Source organism: Phaethon lepturus, unplaced genomic scaffold, assembly GCF_000687285.1.
Source record: "Phaethon lepturus isolate BGI_N335 unplaced genomic scaffold, ASM68728v1 scaffold633, whole genome shotgun sequence".
In the NCBI taxonomy this organism is placed as follows: Eukaryota; Metazoa; Chordata; class Aves; order Phaethontiformes; family Phaethontidae; genus Phaethon; species Phaethon lepturus.
In genome coordinates this window covers 26,905-46,017 of record NW_010529469.1, presented here as the reverse complement: position 1 = coordinate 46,017, position 19,113 = coordinate 26,905, and the positions used below count along the sequence as shown (strand labels likewise).

Sequence of the window (19,113 nt, the reverse complement as noted above, 5' to 3'; positions counted from 1 at the left end):
GTGCATATCAGAACCCTATTTGTACAGAAAGGTGACCATTTTTGTAGGAAGTTCAGCCTATGCTGAATTATTTGCAGTCCTCAAACTCCAAACATTATCTAACCATAAGAAACAGATTCTGCCTAGTGAATCAGAACACTCCTTTTTGGCTGAGATTGGAGGTCCTTTCCACCTGCAACCATTCTACAATTCTAATATACTGAAGATGAATCTAGACTATAAGGAAATGTGAACCTTGCTGCTGGCCACCCACAAATCCACCTCCCCTTCCCTCTCAGCAGTAACTTACCGATCAATATGGATAGCCTTGAATCCTGCACCTCTGATTTTACTTTATGTACTTACACCAGTGCATCACATTTGTAGCTGAAACACAACCACCATTCAACATAATTTGTATAATCAATTGATAAAAACATCCATCTATTAAATTTTTCAGTGCACTTTTTTCTATCTCGTCTGTCTCCTAATTCTCTAGAAAGTCCTAAAAAACCTCTTTCAAAGATAAAGGGGGGGATCTAAAAATCATCACTGTACCAGACATCAAAAATTATAGACACCAGCATAAATATTGGTGGCATGACACAGTATGCTCCCTTTTACCCTTGTTAATATTCCCTTTTTGCACAAACTGTAAATTACTTCTCATGCATAACTCCTGCGCCAAGAAACACCCTCCTCTCAGCTTGCACATTCAATACATGGTTACCAACTACTTTTACTTTCACCTGTTTTAAAAATGATACTTCTCTATACGCTGATTGATTTTTTTTTTTTCCCCAAGTTGTGTTGACTTCGAAGGCTGTTGTTTCTCTTTCAAAACTAAAGAATCTGCTGTACATTCTGTAACAAAACAAAAAAAATTGTCTTTATGCATGTCACTGTTGCAGATTTTATTTTAGAAGAGAATCAAGTATTGATGTTGTGAATTTTGTAGTCTGACACATTCTTCCTTGCATGCTATAGCAATATCATTGAGGGGGGAAAAAAAGTAGTCTATCAGCTTGTGAGAGACTGAACCGTAAAACATTTGTCTCAAAGATTGTTTGTCTAAGTGAAAATTCCTTTGGCTGATAAGGCTACAAGGCCACAGAGACCTCCGGCTGATGAAAAACACCCTGCCAAGATAACGGCTACAAGGCATGGCTGGTTGGTGAGGAGCAGGGCTGCTGGAGCCGCAGTGAAGCGCGTGTGCATATGCAGGAATATGAAGATGTGCTAAATTGCAGCCCTTGACTGAGAATGAAAAGGACTGCCAAGACAAGCCCTTTCTGCCGTCGCCCACCACCGAAACACCAAGAGACTTGTACCCTGGATGCTGTGGATCCATGGTGGTGATTGTACCCCGGATGCCGTGGGTGACTATCCTTGCAACTCTCCTGAATGCTTGCTTGATTTCTGTCTTTTTATTTCATTCTGTCCTATCGCTACTAATTTTTTACTTTTGATGATAGAAGCTGTCTTGGGCGACGTTTGACCTCGTCTGTGTCTTACTCTCGCTCTTGGGATTGTATCGAAACCTCCCCCAACATTGGGTTGGGACGTTTAAATTGGCGTCATGGACAGGATCCCTTGAGACAAGAGTGCAGCAATATTTCCCAAATACGTGAGACCTCTCAGGAAAGTGGGGGGGCAGGTCTGTGTCTGAAGCTTATGTGCTGCCTTCCTGAGACAACCGCTTCCCTGCTTTAAACAGGATGAGTGACATTAAAACTGCCACTCTGGGGAGAGAAGTTTTGTTTGAATTTTTAGAAAAATACAATGCATGACCCTCTGTACCTGGGATGGACTGGGCTCGGGGAAATTGGTGTAATTTGCAGTGTGGTCACTTGAACGAGCACTTTGTGAAAGGATGCGAGAGTGAGATCAGGAAGGGAAAAATCGATTATTTGTGCTGTTCTCGGTGCCAGTTTGGCCGCTGCTGTAGAGGCGAGGGAACGCTGCCACACTGAGGAATCCCAAATTGTTGAACTGCTCCAAAACCTTCTTCGGTCCCTTCAGGGGCAAGTGGCGGATTTAAAGGAACAGCTTGAAGGAGAGAGAGACCAGGTGAAACATCTGCAGACTGCTCTTAAGGAGCAACTCCTTGCGGGCACTTCTCACGAGGAAATACCCCCACGGTCAGGACCTGGTCACCCTTTTGACGACTGGCAGGCAGCGAGAGGAGGAGTAGAGAAATTAGAACCATCCTTGCTGCGACCCTTGGTTAAGACCGAGTATATTTACGATGACGATCAGGATCAGTCCCCCCAAGTCACAACCAAGGAGGTCCCCTATACCGCCACCGAGTTGGTGAAATTAAAAAAGGATTTCGGTTGAACCCCTGGGGAGTCAGAGACGGAGTATGTGTGGAGAGTATCGCTGTCTGGGGGGGATCAGATTTTGCTGAGTGAAAAGGAGGCGGAGGGGTATTGGGGACCAGGAGTATTTTTAACTACTGGGAATCACCGTGCCCCTTGGTCCTTAACCCAGCGGACAGCCTATTGGGCGGGGGTTTGAACCCCTTGGAGAGGGGGGATCCCCTTGCAATTACGGGAACTGCCGATCAATTGGTGGAAAGTGTGCAGAAGGCGGCTTATTTGCAGATGATGTATGATCGAAAATTGGAGCCTAGGCAGGAGTCCCCGATGATGATGCCGGTAGACCCCAAACGAACGACTCCCCTCATGAGAGGACTCCCGAATCCCTTAGAGCCGATCGGTATACAATTACAGGGGAAAAAACAAGAAACTGGACGTGGGGGAGGCGGCCCCCGTTAACCTTCCATCCACTAAAACAGACTCTGGGGGCCTGAGGAGAGCTGAAGTGAAAATGGTTCCACACCCTGGGGGTGGTGGAAGAACACCCCTCACTAATCCACCCAGAAGGAGGGACGTCCCAAATAAGCGCAATAGCCTGTGGGCAAAGGGATGGCAAAAAGGAATTCCGCGTGATTTGATGGATGGATTGTCAACAGACAAGTTAGAAAAACTGGTGTCAGGATGGCCTGATAAACCGGCAGATACGGAGACGGGCTTTAAAAAATCCACTCCTAGTGCACCCCCTTAATCGACTTATCAGAGACAAATGCCCCCCAAAATTCAACGGGAAACTAGATTCTTCACCCTCCGATGGTGAGCGGGGGTGGGGGGAGTGTGTGTGAAGGTTGGATATGTGTCAGGCAGCTCACCGAAAACGGCCGGGGTGATTTGCTAATTACAGGCGTTGTAGGGCTGAAACAAGTCCTGGTCACATTTTTGGTAGAAACTGGGGCTCAAATTTCAGCTATTAAAACGAAAGAACACAAGATGGATTATTCCATCCTTCTAATAATAACCTGCTTCCGGTTCCTTAAAACGAATAGAGTTTGCTTTTTTCTTTTCTTTTTCAGGTGGAGACTCTGAAGCCAGCCACAAGAAATCCTGCATGGTTTTATTGGTGATTGCTTTGCTAATATTCATAGGATGTCTGATATACCATTGTAAATGATGTTTTGGGCGACCATTATCACTGTCTTTAGTATCTGGGGAAGCTCTTGCTCCCTCCTCTCTGACTCATCGTGGCAAAATAAATTTATTGTTTTAGGCCAACAAGGGGCCGATGCTTTCAACCTTACTGATTGTTGGGTATTTGGTTTAGATAGTTGGGTTTATTTCAACCTTACTGATTGTTGGGTATGTGGTTTAGATAGTTGGGTTTAGACCCTTAGGTTTAGATAGTTGGCCATGGACTTCCATCCCCCTGTCTCCTGAAGGGCTGGTGAGTAATTATAGTGAAGTCACTAATGACACCTTTTGGGAAGAAGATGATATAATGACCTGGCCGATTCGTTATCTGAGCGAGGGCCAGTATTGCCTAAAGTGTACACTCAAAAGAGGTCAATTTATGGGGGAGGGCCAGTGTGAATGTACTTATGGTTATGGAAGTTATTGTTGCTTCCATTGTCCTATGGGTGGGGGTGAAAAAAAACCACAGCACGTGGGGGTGGTCCAATGCCACAGGAGCAGAATTACTGTTTAAGTCTTTTTAGTCACCTAACATGGCTGGTTGTAACACCACTGGCAACAGCGTGCCCCTAAATTCTAAATATGATTGTACCTGGGAAAATGACACAGGGGTGTGTTTTATAAAGACAGACATAACAGAACGAGTGATCTGTTCAGCCCTCTGGGAATGAACAACTCTACATATTATCAAGTGTTATCTTTTCCCGAAGGACCATTTGAAAATGGCGCCGGGGCGTTAAAAGGTCATTATTGGATCTGTGGACATTACGCATACAAGCAATTGCCAAAAAATTGGACTGAGGTGTGTTATGTGGGGCTAATTTGCCCATTGTTCTTTATGGTCCCGGAGGATGAAGGTGATGGATTGGGTGTTAAGTTATATGATGATCTCAGTCGATATCGGCAGTCCATTGATACCTCTGTAGTGGGTGAAAGTGGTCAAACCTGGGGTAAAGAAGAGTGGACCCCTCAACGTATCATACAACATTACGGACCTGCCACATGGAACCCCAACGAGTGGGTTAGCGGTGCTTGAGAACCTATCTATAATTTGAGTCGCATTATTCAGTTGCAAGCCGTTCCGGAGATTAGTACTAACGAGACGGCCCGCGCCCTGGATCTATTAGCAGCCCAGGCCACACAAATGCGAACAGCGATATTCCAACACCGCATGGTTCTCGATTACCTGCTAGCCAGAGAAGGGGATGTTTGTGGTAAACTGAATGATTCCCACTGTTGCTTGTTGCTTAAAAATTGATGACAGCGGTAAAATTGTTAAACACATTACCACAGGAATGCAAAAACTGGCCCATGTTCCTGTCCAAACACGGAAAGGCTGGGACATTGACTTGTTTTCTCGGCTCCCAGACTGTAATAACGAATCTTATTTTATTTGTTATGTGGTTTTGCCATGTTGTTGTTTTTACCCTGTATTGTTCTGTGTTTTATTCAATGAATTCAATGTGTTGTAACCAATATGCAATTTGTAACCACCGTTCCACCTGACGGCATTAAACAAATTCTCACTGTGTGTCGAACTACACGTCAGTCGTACAGTTTGTATGAAATGCTCTTTTCTGGCCTTTTCTACGTAACTATCTTTTCTCAAAATCACCATGGGTCCTCAAGCAATCTTTGAGCCACGAGGTGGTGTGAGAGACTGAACCGTAAAACGTTTGTCTCAAAGATTGAGACATTAAAAAATTAAAATTATTATTATTGAGACATTAAAAAATTACTAGTTTTTCACTTTTGATAATAAAAGCTGTCTTGGGTATATGGCATTTGTCCTCATCTGTGTCTTACTTTCGCTCTTCAGTATGGGATCGTATTGAAACCTCCCGCAACATTGGATCAGGACAGAGCTTTGTTCTTCTCAGGTTTGAAAGTTTTCTTTTTTCTCTTTTGCAAACTGGCATAGCAGCTCAATATATGAATTGGGGATTCTCATGTAGTCATTGTAAGCCTTAAGGATTCAGTGCTTCATGGTATGTTTTCTCTTGCTTTCTTTTCTCTAAGAAATACAACAAGGGTGGAACATATTTTCTGCCACTGCTGCTATCCTGGTTTCATGTGGGATAGAGTTATTTATCCTCCCGATACCTGGTACAGTGCTGTGGTTTGGATTTGGTGTGAGAATAATGTTGATAACACGCTGATGTTTTAGTTGCTAAGCAGTGCTTACACCAGTCAAGGACTTTTCAGCTTCTCATGACCTGCCAGCAAGAAGCTGGGAGGGGGCACAGCCCGGACAGCTGACCCAAACGGGCCAAAGGGACATTCCATACCATACCATGTCACGCTCAGTATATAAACTGGGGGAGTCGGCCGGGGAGGCACCGCGGCTCAGGAACTGACCAGGCATCGGTCAGTGGGTGGTGAGCAATTGTGCTGTGCCTCACTTGTTTTGTATATTCTTTTATCATTATTATTATCAATAGTATTCCCCCCCGCCCCCGTCCTATTAAACTGTCTTTAGCTCAACCCACGAGTTATACCTTATTTTTATGATTCTCTCCCCCATCCTGCTGGGAGCAGGGTGTATGGGGTGAGCCAATGGCTGTGTAGTTGTTTTAGCTGCCTGCTGGGTTAAACCACAACAGCTGCACAAGGTAACAAGCCCCTGGGTTATTCATGCAGTTTTGTTAAGAGCCTTACTGCAAAGCTTAATTAACATACAGATGCACTGCATGGGTAAGGTATTTATAGTGCAAATGCATACTTTTTTGTCTCAACCATATGTAAGAACAGAATGCAATAAACCAGACTACAATAAACCAGAATAGTTCCATTAGAAAGGACCTGTAATGATCATCTAGTCCAACTGCTTGACCACTTCAGGGCTGACCAGATGTCCAAATGCCTTCTCAACACTGACAGGCATGAGGCATCAACCACCTCTCTAGGAAGGCTGTTCCAGGGTTTGAGCACCCTCTCGGTAAAGAAATGTTTCCTCATGTCAAGTTTCCTCTGATGGACGCAGCTTTGAGCCATTCCCACATGTCCTGGCACTGGGTACCAGGGAGAAGAGCTCAGCACCTCCCTCTCCACTTCCCCTCCTCAGGAAGCTGGAGAGAGCAGGGAGGTCTCCTTTTTGCCAGACTAGACAATCCTCAGAGGACACACCTTTCAGCTCCTTTCCCAGCATTGTTGCGGTTCTTGGGACACAATCAAGTACCTTAACATCCTTCTTAAATGGTGAGGCCCAGAGCTGCACACAATACCCAGGTGAGGCCACACCAATACTAAATGCAGTGGGACAATCACCTCTTTGGACCAGCTGGTTATGCTGTGTTTGATGCACCCCAGGATGCGGTTTGCCCTCTTGGCTGCCAGGACACGCTGCTGACTCTTCTTGAGCCTGCTGTCAGCCAGCAACCCCAGACCCCTCCTGCAGGGCTGCTCTCCAGCCACTCCTGTCCCAATTGGGACTCGTGTCCAGCGTTGCTCTGCCCCAGGTGCAGAAGCCAGCATCTGTTCTTATTCAGTTTCATGCCATTGGTGATTGCCCAATGCTCCAATTTATCCAGATCCCTCTGCAAGGCCTCTTGTCCCTCAAGAGAGTCAGCAACACCTCCCAGTTTAGTATCATCAGCAAACTTCCTAATGGTGCATTCAACACCTGCATCCAGATCATTGATAAAAAGATTGAACAGAGCTGGCCCTAGAATTGAGCTCTGAGGAACACCACTGGTGACGGGTCAGCCTTTGAGCCCTAGTAACAGTTGTTGTCAGTTACTACAATTTCATCAGTTGTTGTCAGTTACTACAATTTCATTAGTTCATTAACTTGTCGTGGGCTTTTTAAGATAATGACAACTCACTTACAAAGCTATGCAGGAAATGAGAAGGCATAGTAATAGTTGTTAGGTCAAGTGTGTTAAACTAGGAAATCTATAATATAGTTAATTTAGTCTTTTGCCTAAATATTTTAAAGCATTTTGAAGTAAAATACTAACATCTACCGCTATGTTGTAAGGCATTATTCTCACAGCAGCTCTTTTGAGACAATAATGGATTCCAGTTGAACCTTTCTTCACCTTGAAATCTCCAAGGATGTAAAAAGCAGTTATACTTGTAACTGCTGAAATAGCATTTCAAAGCTTAATTTTAAATTCTAAACTACACTGTTAAGAACTTTTTAAGCTATCAGCTCAACGTATTTGTCTTATGGGGTATACTTTGTAGTTTTTACATCCTGATCATTTGATAAAAACATTTGATAAAAACATTCCATGGCTCTGTTCTGGCAGTACTTTTGTTATTTATGCTCCATCAGTACAAGTCTCTGAGTAGTGCTTTATATTTATTTCATGAATAAGGAGTATTGATAAACACAAAATGCTATGAGAAGGAATTCCTCACAGAAAATTACTTAGGTAAAGCTAAATTGAATCTATTAACAGTGCAATGGACAGAATGAACGTCTAAACATTGTTCTTCTGAGTAGTGCTTTTCTTCTGATATTTCTAATGCCGATCTCTTTTGCAGTTTGAAAGTGATATTTCTGCATTCACATATGAGAAGACACTTATGATGGAACAGCGATCTCAGATGCTAAAGCAGATGCAGCTATCAAAGAACGAAAGGGAGAGAGAGGTAGGGACTTTGGCCTGGCAAGATGTTCTGTGAAAAATCTGAAAGTAGTATTTCTTGGCCAGGGCTTCTGATCAGGTTCTGACTAGTCAAAAGCTTTTATTACTGCGTTCTATGTTAGCTTCTCTACAGCGGGTTTCACTTGCAAGGTTAAAATAACGTGGGGGAAAATGAATAACTGTTTTTTATATTTGAACAAATGGCTAGAGTTTTCCTGCTCGTGTTAAGATTAGTGCAAGTATGTACTAGCAAAACATTTGAGCGTCAGTGTGGAATATTTCCAGAGCATTTCCAAACTTGATGTATATCAGTAGCTAAGGTTCATGATTATTTAATGGGGCTGACTGATTAGCTTTGTTTGTGACTTGGTCTTGTTCAATTCACACAGACTATTTTTCAGTTTCTGCATTATTTTGAATGCTTTATGTATTGACTAATTGCTGTTTCTGGAGCCAAAATTTGGCTGACTAACCTAAAATCCTATGATAGCCAGATGGGAATGCTATGTTTGCTGCTCCCCTACCCTCCCGAGTTCCTGGCTGAATTTTGCACATTGTAGTGACAAACTTCATGCAGCTGTATTTTTGTGAGTATTTGTAACTTTTAAATCTTTTTGGTTTTTTCTTTTGGTTTGTGCTTTTACCCACTCTTTTATTCCGTTAACCATGCCATTATTATCAACAATTTTCAGTGATGTAAAACATATTCAGTGCTTTGGCTTTTCTATCACAGTGATTTCCCTTCCCTCTACTGTGTTTAATTGCTCGTTTGTAAGAGAATTAGAATTTTTTCTTGTGGCTTTTTTTGTCTATTGATAATTTTAACTTATTTTATGCCTAAGTCATTTTTGGTGTTAATCCTACAAGTCCATGAAGTTCCTTTTTTTTTTAATCCCTCCTTATTTATTCTTTTTTCCATTTCACAGGATTTTTTTTTTAAGATTATTAAGGTGCTTTGTATAGCTACAACAATGTCCTGCTGTAAATTCTCTTTCTCATCTGCATCATGGCAGTTTTCTTTTGTTCTTAGCCTGCCTACATCTTTTCAGTAAAAAACAAGCTTTTTTTCATATTGACTGCTTGAGGTGGTGGAGTCCTATGCCCTCTTATGTCTCTATGATATAAAAATGACTTTTTTTTTCTCCAAAATGGAGCATTTGTCTCTGGGAATTTTCCATGCTGCATGTACTTTTCCCTTTCCTAAACAGTTTGAAATCTCTGCATGAACCTTCTACGAGATCTTGGACCCTGGCTGACTCCAGACTCTGTGACGTGATAATCTTTGACTCTGCTACTTCATCAGTCCCCCTCTGGGCCCACTTCTGGGGCTGGTTTTGTTTGTCCTCCCACCTTTGGGATGGTTGGGTCCCTCTCTGGGATTGGTTTGTCCTCCCCTCTGTGATGGCTCAGCAACCCATCTAGTGACATCTGTTGGAAACCAAGGACCAGGCTTGGCCCTCATGGCTGACCTGAATGATTAAGGGACTGGAACATCTCTCGCATGAGGAAAGGCTGAGAGACCTGGGGCTGTTTAGTCTGGAGAAGAGAAGGCTGAGAGGGGACCTTATCAATGTCTATAAATATCTGCAGGGTGGCCATCAGGAGGATGGAGCCAGTTTCTTTTCAGCAGGGCCCAGTGGTAGGACGAGGGGCAACGGGCACAAACTGCAGCACAGGAAGTTCCACCTCAATGTGAGGAAAAACTTCTTTACTGTGAGGGTGATGGAGCACTGGCACAGGCTGCCCAGAGAGGTTGTGGAGTCTCCTTCTCTGGAGAACTTCAAAACCCGACTGGACATATTCCTGTGCAACCTGCCCTAGGTGATCCTGCCTTGGCAGGGGGTTGGACCAGAGGTCCCTTCCAACCCCTACCATTCTGTGATTCTGTGACCTTCCTGTGTTCATTATTCACCAGCGCAAGCCTCCGTTCTTAGGGGTCTCTGCAGAAGGCCTGTATCTTGCAAGTCTCCAACCACTTGCATCCAGTACGTTCCATCTCAGCATCTTTCCTCTGCCTCATTGGACCATTTGCAGCATCACTGCTACCTTCTAGCACCCTTTCAGGACTGAGTAGATAAGCACTTACGCAAACTGAGCAGTGCACAGCAGCACTCTCTCTAAGACCTCAAACACTCCGCACTCCTTTAGAGAGAATGAGCCAGAACTTCAGGGCAAGCAAAAAGGAGAGTAAGGCAGATGCGACTGAGCTCTGGGATGCAGATCTTTTTACTGAACAAGAAGGCTATGGGGGGAGTAGAGGAGTGTGATATCATGATTCCCCTCCAGACATTTGCAGTGGCAGAAGCAGCAAGCCTGGCTGACACACAGGAGGCTGCGTTCTGCTTAGTCTTTTATAAGTGGTTTCCTGGCTGGCGAAGCAGGAGGAGGAGGCAAAAGGGGGCAACCCAGGGACTTCAGGAAAAAAAACAGCAGTGGCTTAAAGAGAAAATCAAAAGGCCTATTGTGGCACTTTGGTTGAAAAATGAAGGATGTGAAAGACGTCTGGGAGGAACTCCAGATGCAGAGAGACTGGGAGGAAGAATATGAATGCCTCACTAGCTGCAGGAAGGAAAACTGACTGTGTTGTTTAGAGTTGAAAGTAGAAATTGTGCTGAAAGTAGAAATAGGAAATGTTGTCTGCTCTTGGCAGTTCTGGTGGCAATAATTATTTGCTAGTTGGACGCAACTTTAACTGCACAGGATTTTCAAATAAGTGAGTGAATCCCCAGTGGGAAGGATGAAAGAATGATGGTAGAGGGGTATAGAACTCAAACGTTTAAAGGGACAAATGTCTGACTGCTAAGACCCTTTTTTTTCTGTGCCTGGTTTGCCTAAATGCTAAAACCAGGGTGAGCAGTAAGATTAACTATGCCAAGGTCAGAGAAGAAGCTTCAGGACACAGAGGCTTCTAGGACACAGTCAGCAAGACAAATGGTCTGAACAGACAACACATGGCAGGAGCAAGCCTTAGAGGACACCGAACTGGTAAGTGTCCTCAACCTGACTGCAATACACACCTTTGCAGACATGTGAGACTGAGGAAGACTTTCTCTGAAAGGCAGTAGTCTGTCACTCTTCCAACAGTCTCAGACCCTCTGGGTCTACTATCTAATAGAAGACCATGCTCATCTTAGAAGCCCTTCATAGTTTCCACCACACTATGGAAGCAGGTCAGAGGGCAGACTTGTGAATTTTCTCTCTCCCTTCTTAGTGTTTATTGGTATTTGTCTACAAGCATTTGAAACTGATGGGTAACTACCACTTCAGAAATCTTAGAAAAGGTATCACTGAGCATAGATAGTACTGGAATGTTAGTGAGGCAGTATTGTCAACTGGTCCATTTTTTGTCCTGCATTGTATTATCTTGTTTCCTAAGATAGCCCAACTTTTGAAAACAAGTGAGAATTTTAACATTTGCAAAAACAACAAAAGGAATTTATCCTCTTTCTTTACTGTACTTTGTGTTTAATGATAATTCTAAAAAATTTCTTACAACATAAAACTGTAAGCAACAGAATGAAAATGAAACATAAATTGAAGTTAAATTTACTTTAAAATCTTATACCATTTTGAGTTCTGGTCCATCATTTTAAATAGCCATAGCTGGCACTATCAACTGAACAGCTCCAGCTTGATACACATCAGAAAGACAGGGAACACAAAGTAGGATTAAATCAATATCTGACTGCACTTGCAATGTATAAGGTAACTTTATATGCTTAGGTAGTTGTAGCATTAGTCCATCTTCCCTAATAGCAGAATGCCAAGTCCCACACACATGGAAAAAGGAAGAGGGAGCAGGCCGAAACCGCACTGCTGGGGCAGAAGAGATGCAAGAATTCTTCCGAGAGAAGGACGTTGAGGTGCTCAAGCGTGTCCAGAGAAGTGCAACAAAGCTGGTGAGGGGTCTGGAGCACAAGTCTTATGAGGAGCGGCTGAGGGAACTGGGGTTGTTCAGTCTGGAGAAGGGGAGGCTGAGGGGAGACCTTATCGCTCTCTACAACTACCTGAAAGGGGGTTGTGGTGATGAGGGTGTTTGTTGGTCTCTTCTCCTAAGTAATTAGTGATAGCATGAGAGGAAATGGCCTCAAGTTGACCAGGGGAGGTTTAGACTTGATATTAGGAAAAGTTTCTTTACTGAGAGAGTGGTCAAACATTGGAACAGGCTGTCCAGTGAGGTGGTGGAGTCACCATCATTGGAATTGTTCAAAAAAGTGTGGATGTGGCACTTTGGGACATGGTTTAGTGGACATGGTGGTCTTGGGTTAATGGTTGGACTTCATGATCTTGAACGTCTTTTCCAACATTAATGATTCTGTGATTCTGTGAGATGGCACACATCCTTGTTGTAGTAAGCCAGGGAAACACCAAAATGTTACAGCTTGGCTTGTATTTAAAACCAACAATAATAACCGTAATTATGAAAGAAACTCAAGAGACAAAAGTAGGATATCTGAGAGCTAAGGACAGGATTTCCACAAAGGAGCACCTGTCACCACAGTAAAGGTAATTGCATGCAGCTGGCTTGAGTTCTTTAGAACCTGGAACAAGTTGGCTCTAAAGTTGGAAATTGTGTGATTTAAATACCTGATTCCATTCCAAATGTGTGCAAATCCCTCCTCCCCCAAAATATGACATTTTCTCCTAACAAGTTCTGAGGTATATATATAGTTTTGGTGTCAGTAAAATACTACTGTCGTATACTAGCAGTGTTTTATTGTAGTTCAACCTTTTGGATTCAATACTATTCAAAGTACCGATATACCTGTTATGCATTTTAGTTAATACTGTATTTCATGCAATAAAATTTTAACATGCAACTGTAAACTATAAAACTTTTTCTTCAATCCTATCAAAATGCATTTCAGAAGATCACAATATTTTTAAAACATCTGTGTGCTTCTACAGAGCAGTTGGCTTCCCAGGAGCAGGGTACAAATCCTTTCTGCATGTGGATCCAGGTGCTCCAGACATTTGTCAGTCATTCACAGGTATTCTGCATGAAGTGATGCGTGCGCACCACTTCTATAATGCAATGCACTCCGTACTCCAGGCTTAAAGGGAATATTTGAAATGGACATAATGCTGGTCCTCACTGGGCACTAAAACTAAAACTATGGCCTCTACATATTCCTCCTGGCCCAGAGAGTTGTAAATAGACAGCATATGTATGGAAGACTGAAAATGGAAGATAGGCAGGAGTTTGTGGGAAGCAGAAAAAGGAGGAAGCAGAACAAAGGGGTGGCCCAGGACTGGCTTTATGCAAGGAGAAAGCAGAGAGAGCACTGCATAGGCAGCAGTCTTCATAAGGCATCTAAATATTCTGAAATAAGAGCTGATCTATGCACAAGCTATCTGTTTTATGTGTACTGAAACAGGCAGGGACTGGCTGTTGTAGCACAACATGTGTCCAAAATGGCCAACCTTCACCTCCAGATACAACATGTCAACTGGCCCTGCTGCCAGGGTGGAGGAATCACGACACATAGATTTGCAGCTACTGTACACAGAATATCCTCTCCCAGCAACAGTAAGTGCCATTGCTCATCCCAAAGGAGTAGGTCCTTGGCCTAGCAAAATTCAAACCACTTATGTCTGGCTGCGAAGTCATGGGTCAAGTCTAGGATGGAAAGAACAGCAAGGTCAGAGGGAAGGAGAGGTAAAGAGTAGAGGCAAGGACAAGGGAGCACGTGGAACTCTGTCCAAATATAAGCAGTATAGAACCCAATTCTGGCATTTTCTAAATCACAGCTACTTGGCTTGGCAACTTAGATTTTTTTTTTTTTTTAGCGTTCTGTAAACATAAAGAGGTCATGTCCATTCACTTCCAATTTTACCATCATATGTTTAATCAATAAAACATGTTAGAAGGAAGAACATAAGTGAAGAAGACATAAAAAAATCATTTAAATGCATCCTGTGGAACCTGTTATCTCTGCTTACTTACTTACTTACTTACTCAGTCCATTAATTTATTTTTTTTTTAAACTAGGTTAATAGCTGCTTGCATATTCTTGTGGATAAACAGAAAGCTTCACAAACCATCTTCTTAAATGAAGAAAGTTTCTTCCTTACCCTCAGATGATGAGATTCAGTATTATCTAAAATAAGCTGCTTTTGTTATCTTAATAATGATCTTTAATACTATGATGATACCTCAACTCCTGCTACAACATTCAATTTCAGTACTGTTTAATCAAGTTTTCATGAACTGTTGAAGTATATTTAATGGCAGAATTCTGGACATTAACCTGAGCAACTCACTTTTTTTTTTTTCTTTCCCCCAACTCACCTAGAAGCTTAACCGAGTCTCTACTTTACATCAAAGCAGTTTAGGCTCTGGTAGCATTGACAGAGACTGTCAGCAAAGGTCTCAAATTGGCTGACAATAGGTAAGATTTGCTAATATCTTTCTCTTTGTTCTGTCCGCAGTATTACAGGTGAGAAGCTGAGTAGACTATGACACTTGCCTGTTACCCAGGGATTCCTCCCCATTATAATACTCTCCCCGGATTTGTTTTGTGGCCCTCCTGCTGCATCCTGACACCCTGTTGGCCACTTTACCCATGTTCCAACAAAGTGTATCTGGAGGTCTGGGATTCTGTTTACTTGGTCGTTCAAATACATTTCTTGCACTGGAGTTTGCCAAATAAATGTGATACTTCCATGCACTGGTGGCAATTCTGTAGCAGAACAATACACAGTCCTGGCAGAAGAGGACAGTATTTTATGCAGATGAACTTCTAGCTACTCAGCAACCCACCTTGTCCCTTTTCCACATTTTTGAAATTGGCATTGGATTAATTTTTCTACATGTGTTTTTGACACTAGTCTTTTTTTTGCATTATTATCACTGTCCTATATTTTCTTTAGAAGAGCTAAAAGCAGCAGGGTGTATTCTACCAGCCAAGAAGATGATTCAACAAAGGGAGCAGCTTGAGGCACTTACCTGCTGACACCACAAGCCTGGCTGTGCAGCACTGTCCTGGTTCGCCTTTGTAAAATACACTTCGCAAGAGCTTCGGCAGAGTCCTCACAGGCTGCTTTATATTGCTGGGGGAAGTGGGGGGAAATCCCCCGCTGTCAGCCAACCATTTGGTTTGCCACCTCCTCAGTACGGAACTTTGCTTCTTATCAGCACAATGTATTAGACAAACTCTGATATTCCCCATGCAAAAGAAAGTTTATTATGCTTGCCTCTGCAGAATAAAGAGAGGCACAGGGACATGGACACTGCTATACATCCCCCACTATTGGGAATGTACTGGATAAAACACAGACTGGTGAATTCAGAAGTCCAAGGGCAAAAACAAAAATTGTTTTAGGGAACCATAGCTGAGGATAGCTGCACAATCTTTGGGAAACCCTGCTGGACTTCGGAAAGGACTTTCCTGTCTTTTCTGTAGAGCTACAGGCCTCACTGCCAAATCCAGGGGCAACTGTGTAAGAAATCGTCCATGCTTAGATACCTATTGTTTTACTGAGAAACAAAGTGCTTTTGTGTAAAATAATAAGCTATTAAGAGCCCTCCTCTCTTCTGAGAGCAAGTAGTTCTTACTTAAGGTATATGCAATAGATATGGCATAGTTAAAATACCTCAGATGATCAGAGGCTATTCAAACAGAAGTAAATTCAGCCAAAAAAATAAAGAAAACTGACCAATGAAGGTGCAGTTCTAGAAAAGACTAAATTAACTTTTGATTTGACAGAGCATCTCATCACCACTATGTTACACCTTTAACTCATTTTGTTAAGAGAAGTAGTGAACTTTTCTAAAGTCTCCTTGAAGGATTTGATCAAATAAGCTCCCAGTTCATTGTTTGTCTCCTGCACAGCTGCATCATAACTGCCAAAGAGTGGAGTTGAAGCCTTCACATCCTCCCTATTTGCTTGGAGTAAAATGAGGTTAAGCTCCTCTGCTACACTTTCATATTTTTGGTGATCAAATCTGCAGAGACTGGCATCATCTATTGGGTAGGTGATGCCAATAGGGTAGCAGTCCCTTGGAACTGGGAACTCCACATTTTTCAGCATTGGCAACTCACAGAGAAATGTGAAAAGGTGTTTAAGTGCTTGGGATGACAGTGGGTTTCCAATAAACTTAAACTCCTGTAGTTTCTGACAAGGGCTTAAAGCTAAAATCAACATGTTTACATGAGTGTCTTGGATGTTACAGTCCTCCAAGGTAAGACTCCTGAGCACTGAAGAGGAATGACTAAGAAGCTTAAAGAATATTGATGGATAAAGGTCAGGTATATTGTGACCACTCAGGTCCAGGGCTTCTAAGTGATTAGCATGGAAGCTATTGGCTAAATAGGCCATATCAGCGTGGTTCAATGAGCAGTTAGAAACATCCAGCATCTTCAGCGGAGTTTTTAGTGGGCTGCAGAATTAAAGAGAAAAAAAAATTTATGGCATAAAGCATTGAAAAGCTAAATTTACAAAATTTCATACAACTATCCACATTATGAATGCAGCCATTTGCCATGTTCATTATTTTTTCTAACCTCTTTTGAGAAACAGAAGCATGTGCCAACAACGACAAGCATATTTTCCTCCTGAAATCAGTTCCATGAATTAGCTCCTAATTTGACTAAATGACTCCAACTGTGTTGTTTTAATGGGGATTAATTTGATAATATTCTATATGTCTATTTTTTAACCATTTATATATTGTCAGGTGTCTATTACTTGCTGAATTAATAGTAGATCATTACTACTATAAAAGCATTGGTGGCTGCTTCTTGTAGAAAACTGTCATAATTCCAGATTGAGATCATTTCCATTAAGGAAGGTTCATTCCAAGATGAAAGCCAATCAGTATTCTAACAAGCCATCTGCCTTTGTTTCTAGTTTTGTTTCTACTATGTTTTTAAATGCCCAAAAGGTTTACATGTTGTATTGTTCTGGAGTTACAAAGAGACCTTCTGATGGAGAAGAAGGTTGAAAGAAGTGTACCTGAATTATGTGCAAATATTCTAGTTAAATATAAAATAGTTCTGACACATGAAAATCAAGAGATCCCTTTCATACATGCTAAATCTTAGTGAGACTTCTGCCACAGACCTCAGCTGGATCAAGGTTAGAAACTTGTAATTTATTTCTATCAATATAAGCAGTGTGCCATTCACAACTTTTAAGTTAAATGACTTCTTTGTACAGGAGGAATTTTAGACCAAGGTGATTTGCTTCGATGAAACTTTTGTTGGCTTATTTTTTTAGATGCTCTGAAAAGCACATAGTTAACTTATTTTCTGTTCAGATATGAACGCTGTTCACTGGCAGCTTGTTATCTTTTTGATTATCCAGGAATTCATAATGAATAGTCATCTATTAGCTTAATTCACAGTACAGAAAAGCATCAGATCTCTCTTGCCTTGAGATCTACAGACACAACAAAAACCTGAAATCAATGTCTCAAATCAAAGTCCACTATCCCCCTGCCCACCTAAAAATACAGTATCTGTGGAATCTTAGTATATTTATTGCCTGTTTTTTGGAGGACAAACATTCACTAGACACCTTGAAAAATACTTGAAATATGACTCAGGTCTTACACCAAAACCAGCCCAAATTGATTGAGTTACAAGCTCAAGAATGTAGTAAATAAAAAAATGTCTGGGTATATCCCTCTCTTATGTGGTACCAGAAGTACATTCTCATCATACTCATCAGATGGGCTCTGGAGGACTAATAAGAAAAACCAGTTCTCCTAAGTGTATTCGATATATATTGGCTTCAAATTCTCCATGGCAAATACTCTTTCCTAGCTTCTTGCTGCCCCTTCTCACCCCCTCCCCCCCCCAGATATACTCACTTCCCTTATTCTCAGAGATTCTCAGCTTGCTGATGGCACAAAGGGCTGTTCTTCACAGTTTGACTGAAAGCAGGATGACAAATTACCTGAGCAGTTTCTGTATTCTTCCTGTGAGTATAGAAAATGATACACTGAGTTCGGTCAGCTGCGTCATTTCACTCATCTTTTCTCCAATGTTAGTAAGCATTTGTTCATCTGTAGCTGTGAACCTCCGCACATTAAATGTTCGTGCTGGCAAGGTCAAGGACATCAACAGAGGGAAGTGGATACTGCTGAAGAGTATTTCCAAGTGTTCCATTTCCAAGCGAACATTGTGAACTATTTCCAGTTTGCGCAACAAAGAGGGATCAGCAAGCTTTACGATATAGAAGAATTTCTGCAAAGCCAGGTTGTCAGATCTGAATGCCACACAGCAAATCTTCAGTGGACAATAACATTTCTTCAGCAGGGCCTGCACTACCAGCTCATAGTTCCGCTCTGTAACGTACAAGTCAATTAGCACATCAATACTGATTTCAAAGGTACCTGGACTGCACTGTGTTTGTTGCAGGTAAACCAGCAGTTCTAAACAAAGCTTAGAGAGCAGCTGTGTCCTGGCCCACCTTCCCATTGTCTTCTTACACTCACAAAACTGAACTTCAACATCTTTTATACCCGTCAGGTCAACCACTTTCAACCTTTTCATGTAGGGAGAAGGGTGATTCAGCACGTAGTCTCTCAGCCCTGTCAGACAGCTTTCCAAGCACACTGAGCATGTTCTATGGCTCAGGTCTTCCTGGTAGTCCACAGTAGTTCCCAAAAGTTTTCCCATGTTAAAGTCAACAAGTGGCCAGTTCTCTACCAAGTCATGAATCACTTCCCCTTGCTCCAGTAAATAGCTGGCTTTAAAAAGAAGAGGAAAAAGATTATGGGCAACACTGCCGAGACTCTTCCTGGCAAACTCTGCATTTGACACAAATGCTTCAGCACTAATGAACCGGAGAGACTTCATTGTTGCTCTGGGCTCCTTGCTGTCATGGAGAGTGAATTCTGTGTTTAACTAAAGAACCTAGTTGCTTATCACCTTCTATTTTTATCTGCAGCTGCTGTTTGCTGCTAATGAAAGCCTTGCTGGGACGGCAGAGTGAAGTCACATGCTGATCCTCTGCTTTCTATTTTGGAGCTATACTGTGATTCCGCAGTAATTAACTGTGAGATCTTTAGTCAGAGACCATTT

General features: G+C 42.3%; 1 protein-coding gene and 1 pseudogene across 1 annotated transcript; one reads left to right on the top strand and one right to left on the bottom strand.

Annotated features, from left to right (window-relative positions):
* The first annotated feature begins 1,697 nt into the window (after positions 1 to 1,697).
* LOC104618357 lies at positions 1,698 to 2,759 on the top strand (annotated as a pseudogene).
* A 13,058-nt stretch (positions 2,760 to 15,817) lies between these two features.
* LRRC14B (leucine rich repeat containing 14B) lies at positions 15,818 to 18,888 on the bottom strand. The gene is made up of 2 exons (XM_010283930.1): positions 17,984 to 18,888; positions 15,818 to 16,463 (listed from the first exon to the last, which is right to left on the bottom strand). Exons 1-2 carry the CDS (start codon positions 18,886 to 18,888, stop codon positions 15,818 to 15,820), a joined length of 1,551 nt encoding a protein of 516 aa, XP_010282232.1.
* Positions 18,889 to 19,113: the final 225 nt, after the last annotated feature.